This window comes from Neolamprologus multifasciatus, chromosome 15 (assembly GCF_963576455.1).
Source record: "Neolamprologus multifasciatus chromosome 15, fNeoMul1.2, whole genome shotgun sequence".
Taxonomy (NCBI): Eukaryota; Metazoa; Chordata; class Actinopteri; order Cichliformes; family Cichlidae; genus Neolamprologus; species Neolamprologus multifasciatus.
The window spans coordinates 7,107,872-7,120,619 of record NC_140453.1 but is presented as its reverse complement, the minus strand read 5'-3'; the positions used below and the strand labels follow the sequence as shown (position 1 = coordinate 7,120,619).

General features: G+C 39.7%; 1 protein-coding gene across 1 annotated transcript in view; it reads right to left on the bottom strand.

Moving 5' to 3' along the window:
* nkain2 (sodium/potassium transporting ATPase interacting 2) overlaps nucleotides 1-12,748 on the bottom strand; it is a 110,838-nt gene that overhangs the window by 13,872 nt on the left and 84,218 nt on the right. Inside the window, exon 5 of the mRNA XM_085134071.1 lies at nucleotides 5,374-5,434. Coding sequence (XP_084990197.1) covers nucleotides 5,374-5,434 — 61 coding nt within the window. The remainder of the gene's footprint in view (nucleotides 1-5,373; nucleotides 5,435-12,748) is intronic.

The following is a 12,748-nucleotide window of genomic DNA, read 5'->3' as shown; positions in this document are numbered from 1 at the left end:
AACATGTGCTCAGACAGGACTACTTGACTCATGGATGAGTAAATGTTATTTAAACTTTTTCCAGGGACTGGATTTGTTACCTTAAAAATTAAGAATGTTTGTTTTTGGCACAAACACATTTCTCTCATCAAAGTCTGCTGCTTAGTTCTGTCAAACTCTCTCGGGGTGCAGCATCAGGAGGAATGTGCAGTATCGAAAGCCAACGGCCAAAATGCAGTTAACAAAAGGGCAAATACTAAATGTTGCACATCAATTACTTAGACATGGAGATGAAGGCAAAGTGGCATTTTCGGTTTACTGTCATCACTGAGCTTATTAAAATGCAGTATTATAAAAAACCTCTTAAAAACGACCCCTGAAACTCAATTATTTTCCTTTAAAGTCTCATAAATGTAACATTACATTACTCTCAGCTGTTCTTTAATTTTTACACTATGATGATTTCACTTTTCGCTGTGACCTCGTTTAACATAGAGGTCGTCCTGTCCCAGTACCGACCCACACTTTTATAACAGACGGGATAAATTTCCCCCCTTCAATCTCAACTCCCAATCTGCTCAGGGCAGGAAGGAAAGCAGAAAAAATGTGTCTAGTCTCGAGGCTTCAAACTATTTCCACTGATCTAGTCTGCATTTATTACCCATCAATATTTATGCGTTAACAAACAGCCTCCATGGTTCCCTGTTGAATAAGACATGCCACGGTATTGATCTTTGGGAAAAACGGCTGCGTCTACTTTAACGGAATAACTTAACTGATGGCCTCAGGTAAATGGGCTCATTCAAGTAAATGCACAAGGATGCACACTGCATTTTAAAAGCAACAAAAACTGAATTAACATGTTGATGTGCCACATTTTCATCTTCCGCACCACATGCAAAGGCAACTATTTAGACTCACATCTTACATAAAACGCTTACTATATAGTAGTCAGTGTCACCTCTGGAAAACCAGCCCAATTCCAAATCAGCATGGTTGTATTAATGAATTGATGTATCAATAAAAGCCTCAATAAAGACAAATACTTTGTGAATTGACTGATGAACATTTTTCAGTTCCCTTTCTCTTCACACATTTTCCCCTCCATGACTGTTGCTTGGTGATGGTGGTTGAAAGTGGGAAGCACGAGGGAGAGACCTGCAGTATGAATGAAAAGCAACTTTGATCTAGCAGAAATGTGCTCAGCTATCTTCATCCTCCACACGCTCTTTCACGTCTCTTTCTCTGCATGTTGCTGTAAAATGAATGAGCCCGGCTGTTAAGTCTGTGGGCTACAAGTTTCACTGTGCATTTGTGTCGGTAAAGTAGTGGTAACGACCTTCAACGAGACAATGGCTCCATTCAAACCTTCTGCTTTTTTTTTTATTAAGAGAATAAACAAGATGGACAGGAGGAGTGTAGTGAGAGGGCGACAGATTGAATTTATTTTAGAAGCCTGACCCAGTATATTAGAAATCAACCACTCACTGAACCTTGCCAAACAGAGTTTAGTCAGAGCTTAGCAACCGTAACCAGGAACAGCCGGTTTGTCAACCTTTCAACACACGCTAAAAGCAGCCAGAGAAACAATTAAAATCCTCAGTTTAAATGGCTGCAGTTTAAAAAAAAATCTTTTCAAACAAACAAACAAAAAAATTCAGAACAGATTAAATCATTCGACAGAACAAAAAAACTGCAATTTTTTTTCATCGTGTCAACGTCCTTGGTTGTGGACCCAGAGTTTTGAGTATCTGTTGACATTCAATTCTTTGATAATTTATATATTGTAGAAATGTTTAGCTTATTTTAGAGTTTAGAAATGTGTTAACATAGAATGTAGAATTATTGTAGACATACTGACACTGCCCTCAATGTAATAAAGGCCTGACTGTGTCGTGAACTTAGGAGTAGATTGTAGGAGACCCCTCCCCCAGTTGAACTGTGAAAGGTCTCAACATTTGTAACTGTTAAACTGTGGTCTGGAAGGGAGATGGGTTTTATGACCTCTAGGGAGTAAATGGTAAATGGTAAATGGACTGATTCTTATATAGCGCTTTTCTACTCTCCCGGAGTACTCAAAGCGCTCTATACAACATGCCACATTCACCCAGTCACACCCATTCTCACAAGCACTTTATCTATACTTTAGTGCTTTTTCTAACTACATTCACACACATTCATACTCCGATGGACGCATCGGAGAGCAACTTGGGGTTAGTATCTTGCCCAAGGATACTTGGCACGCAGACTGGAGGAGCCTGGGATCGAACCTCCAACCTTCCGATCAGTAGGTGACCTGCTCTACCTCCTGAGCTACAGCCACCTACACCCACAGTGTTTTACAGTTTTTTACAGACGCTAGGACACATTTCTCAATACTTAGGTCACTTTTGCAAAACTCCTCACACAGTGAGCACAACAGAAGTCTATGTGGGCTAAACTGAGGATCAGTTATCATTGTTTTGGCACAAAATGCATTCAATGACTACATCTCTCAAATTTCATGAATTATTTTCTCACTCAGACACAACAACTGCCAAAAATCTTTGTACGTACAGGACATTTTGCATGTACTTACATACTGTTTTCAAAACTGTTAAACTTATGGTCAAAACAATAACATAATGCAAAACTGAATAAGGCAGCAAAATTCAACAGCAATATTTTATTGAAACATATTTTAAATCTAAAAATCTAAAAATCTAAAAAAAGATTCTTTCCTTGGTGTATTGCCCTAGATGACATAAGATGTGATGTGGATGAGAACCTGTGGCCAAATGGAGAAGACCGAGTAGATTAGCATTACTATTGTATGTGTATCAGTGGATGGTGTGTATACAAATTCTTGTATTTTGGGATTACTTAGTGCAAAAAAATAAAAATACATAAACAAATATTAACGAATTCTGCATGATGTCTGATTCATTCCAGTAACATATATTGAAATTATAAACAGAGATGTGTCCTTGTTTTACACAAGAAAACACTGTGTAATGCTACATGTTGTTAGTGTTTTTTAGGTCATTGTTTTGTGGGTGACAAAGTGTGTTTGTCGGCTGTCAACCTTTGCTAGTGTTCTGGAAGAATGAGTTTATTTGAGACCTGAATAAAGTGTTTTGGTAGTTGTAGTGCATTTTGAATGTGAAATGAACTGCTTTGACAAGCTGAAGGTCAGTTAGGAGAATTGTGTGAAGAGTTTTGCGAAAGTGACCTAAGTATTGAGAAATGTGTCCTAGCGGCTGTAAAAAACTGTAACTGTCACGCACACTCACTCATGTGCACACACATACATGCAGGTATGCGTACACAGTCACACACGAGCACTCACATAGACACAGACACAGAGTTTGCAGCACACCGTAGGGGGGTTTTATGATGGGGACGCCTCTATAAAGCTGGCTGTAACTAACAAAGGGGTGAAGATTTTGCAGAGGGACACACCGGCCTCGTCTTCCCTTCTAGAAGTGCATGCTTAAATGAAGATGAATAAAGATGAATAAAAGTTTTGTGAAAATGACTACTGAGTTCCGGTGCCGTCTCTGGAAGTTTCGACGAATAAAAGGACCGGGGTGAAACTGATTTCACAAACAATATATATATTTTTCGATTGTCATGCTCCTTTGTATTTGTAGCCTTAAGTACTTTGTTTCAGTTCCCATGCATTTACATTTGTTTTCTGGCTTGAGGTTATTCTGTATACTTGTTATTTTTCTAGCCCTTTTCCTTATATACTTCTGTGTCAAGTGTGTCTTAGGGTTTTGTCTCTGTGTATAATCACTTTCTTTTTTCATTTTGATACTCTCCAGACTTCTGTGTCTCATTTCTAGGTTAGTCTACTTCCTGTCTCATTATCTTTGAATAGCTTCATCTGTTTCTTGTTCCCCAGCTGTTTCCACTCCACTCAGCAACCTTCAGCGTGTTCCTGTGGCATTTCCCTGTCTTTCAATTAAACCTCGTCATGTCATTCTGTTTCCATACCTGCGTGTTTCACTGTTTTTCTCTGTGCTGTCTGTATTTTATAGTTATAGGACTTTTTTTGTTTTGTGAAGATTTATGAATTTTCCAAATAGAGCGCACCATCCGCTCAGAGCTCCCTGACCTGCACTCAATCTACAGCAGGCGGTGCTGGACCAAGGCCAGGAAGATCGTGAAGGACCTCAGCCATCCCAACAACGGACTGTTCTCTCTGCTGAGGTCAGGAAAGCGATTCCGCTCCCTGAAGACCAACACAGAGAGACTGAGGAGGAGCTTCTTCCCGCAGGCGATACAGTCTCTCAATCACACCACCAAACAGTACTGACCCACACATATAGTTCTTACACACACACTGGACATTCTGGACATTGTTTTCACTTCATCACTTAAACCACTTTAAGCATATTTGCACTGCACAAGACACTAAATAATGTGGATTGCACAACACTGGACATTATATTCCTCATTTCCAGTTAATTCTTGTACAGCTGCTGTTATTGTGTGTATATATATATTTATATTTATATTTCTTCATACATTCTTATATATTTCTATACTGTGTATTTTGTTGTACAGTTATTTTATTTTCAACTTTAATTTATATATTTTATCTTATTCTTTCCCAGTTAAATTTACCCTTCATTCTAATTTGTGTTGTACAGTTATCTCATTCTTAACTTAATTTTTATATTTTATTTTATTCCTTCCTGGTTAAATTTACCCTTTTTAATTTTTCATATTTATTTCCTATCTTATTCATAGCCTTTTCTTTTTTTTCTTTAGGTCAAGAGCAGTTGTCTAAGCATTTCACTGCATATCGTACTGTGTATGACTGTGTATGTGACAAATAAAAAAATTTGAATTTGAATTTTGAATAGTAAACTAAAAATACCTCAGGAGATGGAATGTGGCTCAGTGCTCAAACCTGAGGATGTGTGCTTTGTGACAAATGGTACGACTGGTGTTTATAAACTCTGAGTGAGACGGCTCACCTGTCTGAAGCAGAGAATTAAATCTGATGGTAGAATCTCACTAATCCTGTCTCCATGTTAGAGCTAATTAATAGTTTGAAATATTTAATAAAGTCACAGCTGCTGTGCAACTCCTGTAAATACTTGCAACTCCCTCTACTCATATGGATCCCGCAGATGCGATTCTGCAGGTATTTAATGAATGTTGATAAGATTGATATTTCAGAAGTCGCATATTTTTATGTGAATCAATTATAACTTTTGTTTGTGGATCTCAATGTAACTCCCCATATGTAATCATTTATTCCTCGCACACGCTTAAAAGGAGATGAAAGTACTCATTTAAATAGAGGATTATGTAAGTTTCAAAAAACAAAAACATAATTTTGCTTTCAAGGTATTTTTCGTGTATGACCATGTGACTGCAGGTGTGCGACTGTGTACTTACAGCTATCCTCCTCTTCAGAAATAAGCTTGACCACGTAACAGGCGTAGATAAACCCCACCAACTAGAGACAAAGACAAAGGAAAAAAGACAAAACACAGAGGAAAATTACTCTTTTGTGCAACACAGAGAGAAAGCGGAAAACATGTGAGGGTGAACAAATAGTTGGAACAGACAGAGAAAACAGGTGTTGGTGGAAGTGGAGCGGAACAGCACTGTGGTATTTTGCTCCAAAATAGAGCACTGTGTGTGTGTGTGTGTGTGTGTGTGTGTGTGTGTGTGTGTGTGTGTGTGTGTGTGTGTGTGTGTGTGTGTGTGTGTGTGTGCAAAAACATATTTTCAATGACAACCACAAGGTTATCCCAAATTTTCATGGTTTTAGAGCTCTACAAACGCTGTTTTAATGCACATCTATTAACAGAAAACACCAATGTGTCACAACTGTTGCTCTACAATGTCATGCTGTGGGTAAACATGTATCTATTGCCTCGGTCACAAGCAATGACTCTAGCTTACAAAGTCAAGGCAGATAATGCTACATTTGTGATTATCATCAGAATGAAAACCGTACACCACCGCTGTGGGGTAGGGCTTTGTAAGCGTACAACCAGAGGTGAACCTCGCAGTCTTCCATCTCATCATGTCATGTCTGTTTGAAGCCATTCACATACCTGGAAATAATGAGGGCCAAACAATCAAAAAAGGATGCTGCAGCTCTGTGCTGTGATTGTTACAGAGAGAAGCTTACATTAAACATGTGTGTATCTGTGTGGGTTATGTTTAGACTGTGGTACAGCAATCCACACCAGCAAAACACCTTTTGCTATCTGATCTGCTTTCCCATTGGCTGTCTGTTTCCTAGGAGACCGATAGGAGGTGGCCGATTGGAGCAAAGATGCGGGAAGGTGCAGTCGATGTAAGGTCGGGATTTTAGTGACCTTATTACCCCGCGATGACAGAGGAGGAGAAGAGGATGGAGGGAAGAGATAAAACGTGGGATGAGAGGTAAAATACACGTGTGTTTGTATGAGGCATTCATTTAACCTATTACCCTGAATAAAGAGGACTTATTGCTGAAATATGGCTTTAAGTGTTGGGAAAATGACATTGACCTGGTTGGTATTCTATTGACTACATGGACGGATGCCAACACACACACACAAGCGCATAAACACTCACCTAGCTGCAAATGTGAGGAGCTACATTTGAGATTCAGTGTATATCTCAAGGTCCTGACCTCATTTACTCTAAATAATGTTCAGCTCCCAAAGCTCCCCTCTGTTTCTCACACTCTGACTATTCCTTCCAGCTTCTCTTCCTTTTTCTCTTGCCATTATACATCCCATTTCCTTCCACCTTGTACTCGCTCTCTCCTCTGCCTCACACAAGGAAACGAGTCAGGAATACAGTGTGTCGCTGCGCGGTAGATGAATTTACTTAAAGCTAAGCCACATACAGGAGGAGGAAACTGCTGCCGGTATCAGCGGGGGGATCAAAACTGATGAGAAAACAAATGTGCTTTGTGCAGCAGATATGCCATGAGGAATATCCACTGGTCAAAGATGCTGATAAGTTTACGTCCTACAACATCGCAGCTGTCGGTACTACTGACAGCATCATTTCAAAGATTAGGATGACCTCGACCTCGGGTTGCGTCTCCTGTCTGCCGCCAATCCACCTTGAAATAATTTCTATATTAGTATTCACTTGAAGCAGACTTTTTGCATTGCAAAGTCAAAATGTTGCTTAAAAGACTATGAAGAGTTTAGGGAGTTTTCCGCCAATGATCGGGAGCTTGTTCTGTCTTCTTCTGCAGGCTCATTGGCTCTGAAAATGACTTTTGGGTGCAGTTGTGTTAGCGCGACCGAACAGGGAGCGGAGAGCCGTGCCCGCCCCACGATAGGGAACATTCTGATCAGCTGTGACGGAGTATGTTGCTCTGCACATCAATATCCTGTTAATATTCACGAAACTCAAGCATTCCGTTTTTGGTGTTTGCTGCATATAAACATAATATCCTGTTTACAAGAAGTCTGATTATATCTCGTCCTGAAGTCAAGAAATCCAAATAAGATAGCTGGGGTTCACCAATATTAGCTATGGGGCTGTAAGCATGTGTGTTCCTTATCTTGTTTATTGCTGGAGTTCTGGGTGTGTCTATGTTTGATCCCTGCAGTTATATTTGGACTGTCCTGCTCATGAACCCTGGAAAATAGCATATTTAATATTTTAGGTTTTGCAGGGCCAAACACTTCTAAACCACATTTTTAGTTTTGACTAAGATTTTGTTTAAAATGTGCCGACAGCCATCCACATCGCTCTGCCTAGAAGGATCATGTCACTGCCATTCTCCTTGAAGGCAATTTTGTCTTTTCATTTTCTAACCTGTAGTATTTCACCCCCAGTCACTCACACATTCAAGGTTGCAGCATTCAAGTTTCTTGTATTCGATGGGCGATCGTGGCTCGAAGAGTTGGCAGTTTGTCTTGTAACCGGAAGGTTGCCGGTTCGAGCCCCGGCTCGGACAGTCTCGGTCGTTGTGTCCTTGGGCAAGACACTTCACCTAGCGCCTACTGGTGATGGCCAGAGGGGCCGATGGCGCAATATGGCAGCCTCGCTTCTGTCAGTCTGCACCAGGACAGCTGTGGCTACAACTGTAGCTGCCTCCACCAGTGTGTGAATGAATAGTGGAATTGTAAAACGCTTTGAGGGCCCCAAAAAGCGCTATATAAATGCAATCCATTATTAATATTATTGTATTGTTACCAAGAGAAAAAAAGTTTTACAACCACTCTCAAGTTTTAAATTACAACGTTAATTCCATACACAGATATCGGTTTCAACTGCTTTCATCACTGGGGTTTGAACTGAGATATCTCCTGCTTGTGATTAAACACATTCTGATGATTTCAATTCTTCTCTTACAGTGACAGGTTATTCAGTGCCTATAGTTAAAGTTGAACTTAATTTACTTTTAAGACTTTTATTTTAAGCAGGGTTTATTTCACTAAACAAAGTATTTCACCTTTTCCAAATGTTGAAAGTGCAAATATCTTAGCTGTGTGCTGTGTTATTTCTTCTTTCTATTTAAAAAAAGGAGTTATAAGTATTTTCAGATTCAACCAACTAGAAACAATTTGTCAGTGTAAGATACAACTCACAGACAATTACAAAGCAGGTGTGTGTATAAATAAAAAACTGAATGGCAAGATTTGCAACTCTCATAAACACCTATGTTATTCACGAACAAGAATAGAAATCACATCAAATGTTTGAGCTGAGGAAAAAAAGAGGTCATTTTAAACATGTCTCCAAAACGTTGGGACAGGGCCATGTTTAGCAGTTTGTAGCATCACCTCTTTTTGACAGTCTGTAACCATCTGGGAACTGATAAGAGTAGTTGCTGGGCTTAGTGGATCGCGGGCCGACCAGTTCAGCACCCGGACTCTACTGCAGAGCCATGCTGTTGGACTAGCTGCAGTATACTGTTTAGTACTGGATGGGAGCATTTCCTGCTTTAAAACCTGTTTATATCTTTAAGCATTGATGGTGCCTGTCCAGATGTATCTATAGACACTAATGCATCACCATACCATCAGAGATACAGGCTTTACTCGTGAGTTACAAGTGATAGCAACTTCCATTAGGGACTCATTACTGTTGTTGACAAAGGCCTGAGGATCACAGAAATCCATTACTGATTTTAAGCCTCATCTCTTGCGCGCAGAGATTTCTCCAGATTCTCTAAAATCTTTTGATAATATTATGTACTGTATATGGTTAAATATTTCACATATTTATTTTATGTCAAGGAACATTATTCTGAAAGTGTTCAACAATTGATAGACACAATTTTTTTGCAGATTGGTAAAACCTTGCCCATCTTTACTTCTCAGAAACTAGGCCTCTCTAAAATCTACTTTTTTTTTTTATCAGGGATTGTAAAAAGAAAGAAATACGGTGTTTTAGCTTCTCCACAGTACATGCTTTCTGCCTTTTAGTGAGCTATACCCCCAGGTTTCTCAGACAGACTCTGGCTCCTTTTTTTTTCATTTTGTCTGTGGATTTAGGTTTCCTAGTTACTGAGCGATGTTCAGTGTGACGAGTGGAAATGGAAAAAGCACCACTTCAGCATCAAGTCAGACAGGATCCCTGCCCCTGATCAGCCTGACAAGCAATAACTTGTACAGCTTCACCATTTCACCGCACAGCACCGTGTACCTCACTCAGAGCAGACGCCCTTTATTCTTATTAGGTTTTATGAGCACAAGGGCACATGCAATCCCAGGAGGCAGGAGTTTATCCCATTTCTTAAACATACCGTTTATCGAATGCCTGTTGCCATGGTAAACACTGCAAATGTAGTTAGTTATGCAACAGTAAGTCCGTAAAACCTAGTGGCATTATTCCAAGGTAGAGAAAAGTAATGGTATGGGTGATAAATTGAGAGATATGCATGTTCTTCCCGCTTCGATGTAGTTGACTGCAACATTTCTCCCCTTCGGAGCTTGAACAGAGTGTTCTGAACAAATGTTTGCAATGATAACGATGGCAAAGTGGCCTTCCTGCACTGCAGTTACACCTCCTAGTTTCGCAGTGTCTGTGAGTGGCTGATACACATGCACGTGCATGCTTTCAATCTCAACTCTTCTTCTTGGTGTATTTGTTTTACGGCTCCCATTTGGCATTTATAACAGATTAGTCCATGTTAACAATGATTCAATTAATTTATTAAATGAAGTAAGAATGAAATGGGGTGTTGCGATGGTAAATGCCATTATCTGGCAAGGCCTGGACTCAGCTACCCACAGGTGTGATTGTTAAGTGTGAAGTTGTCAATACTACTAATCTGCAAATAAACCCAAAGTACAAAATAATAGGATGTAAGATTTACTAATGATATTTAATAAAGACGTGCAGTGAGCTCCACATGTATTTGTAGATTCCCGTTCATGAGTTCCTCTTTCATGGAAAGAAGAGAAAGAAAAGTCATACAACATGAATATCAAGGTTTGCAGTTGGCAATTTCCAGCTAATTGCACCATTATTTGATACAGAAAAAAAAATCACGTCTTACCTAATTTTCTCTTAACATCATTGTGGTAGTGGTTATAAGTACAAGTGCATGATAAGTTTAAGGGCAGCTCGTAGCTCAAATGTTTAGAGCCATATCTGCATATTTGTTCCTTTTAAATGGCTAAATTGTTTGCAGTGAAGCAGATTTTCTACGTATAAATCCTGAAATTTAAGATGTCAGAAATTACCCAGAGAAGGAGTCAAAAGACCCCTGATGGAGGATTTTGTCCACCATTCTATTCATGCTGTTCACAAGCAAAAACCTAAGCAAACACTTAGCTGAGTCTGTCAGATTATAAGTAGCAAGCTGTGCAAGTGTTATTAGTTGGTCTGTCTGCTTTACAATCTGCTAATTGGAGAAACTCCTGCTAGATTTTGGTTGTTATCACTTGAATAAACTAGCTCCATCTGTGATCATAGATGGTAGTGGATCACCCAAAGAACTTTCCACTTCCATCTGCACTTTTTCCGGGCTCTTGCTTAATAAATTTTGCACTAAGAGTCTACAGCTATATGAGAGGTTCTGTGAGCTGGGTTGAGAAATGATATGGAAAACCACAAATATCAACCTCTAGTGGCGCCAAAGGAAAAGTAAATGTCAGTGGCAGTGCATTGTCAGGCTATCTGAACTTTTACCAGGTCTTTGTTTTTCTTTCAACAGGCCAAAATCCTCAGGAACATTGGCCACATTGCTAAAATTACTTCCATTGCCGCTGTGTGCTACTTAGGCAAAGAAATCCCATTAGACAAAAGGAAGATAAGTGAATCATCATACTTTTCTACAATTATGATGCTCAAAATGTTCCCTTAGCAGTGATTCTGATAACACCTGGAAGTTTTGAACGGAGCGCAGGGAGAAATTAGTTGAATGTCAAGCAGCTGGTGTTCGGTAAGGATGGAAACTCTACGTTCTGCATGGCCTGAGAGCAATAATTCACTGATACCATCACGGGATGAGACCTGTTAGAAAAGCAAGGACAGATGCCATGGACGTGCATGCATAAGTCAGTCTCCCAGTGACGCAGTCAGTTCTACACCAGAAATGAAGAGGAGTTAACATTTTGAATGAAGCACAGTGCTTTTTCTGTAGATCTTAAACCAGCTGAGTAAATCCGCAGGTTAATACATGACCAGCAACACCAATTACCCCTCCCATTCACTGTTGCTTTATTCTCATAACATTCACAGTGTTCATTCTGAATCTTAACGATAGAGCTGTTGTCTATTTGTCTGCTAATCTTGCCTTGTGTTGTGGATGTATTGCTCTTTGATGAGAAATGAATTCAACTCCAATGAGCGAATCCATTACAGCTGTCTGTGGAATTGTACTGAAGATAAATTGTGTTGTGACGAAGATGTCGCATCCATTGGATTAAATCTATTTACGTGCTGATGATGTCCTCTAAAACTTAAACAAATGCTGGGGGAGTTGAGGGTGTGGAGAGGGTGCGGTGTATTATATTTTGTCACCAAGAGCAGGAGTGAAAATTTACAGCTTTAATCAATACTTTGATTGTTTTAAACAAAACAAAAACCAAAAAAAAAAGAGACACCATCAAGAAAACAGAGATGTGGTTCATCAGGAGAAGGATGACAATATCATACATACAAGACCAAAAGAACACTGTGTCAGAAGATCACATCGAAACAAGGAGGATTCTTTGGACACATTATGATAAGAGCAGGAATGCAATATAATGATATATTTTGAAAAGGGTGTAGGAAAGAAGGGGAAAGAAGCAGAGGTGGAAGGAAAGAAACCATCACTGACGGAATGAAAGACTGGATGAAGCAAATGAGCTGCTGCACTGTGTGAGAGACGGGGCATCCTGGAGGACCATGTTCGCCAATACTATTCGGCAAGGCACCTAAAAAGACAAACATTGGCCAAAATGACATCAACGCTCTTACTGGACTTTTGCAGACACGTAACCACCAACTGTGATTCTACACTCACCGTTTACTCCCTAGACAAGCTGCCATTTTGGTATTATTTCTGTCGGTCATGGGACTTTGTGCTGCCACTACAGCAGGGTGACATCGTGGTGACAATGTAGGATCAAGTAAATTCGGTTCCAAGCAAACAGGCTGACCCTGGAACAATCCGTGCATGATGTCACATGAGAAACTTCTAAAAACTTTCATGCACAACACGATGCATGGATAGCAGCAAGGCCTCTTCTTCGAGCTTTTAGAGACCATCTAATTTTCACATTCACATTATTTGCCAGATTTCCTACTGGTATTTGGCTCTAGTAACTCTGTTTCTATTTCTGCATTATGTTTTCACAATTTCCAATAT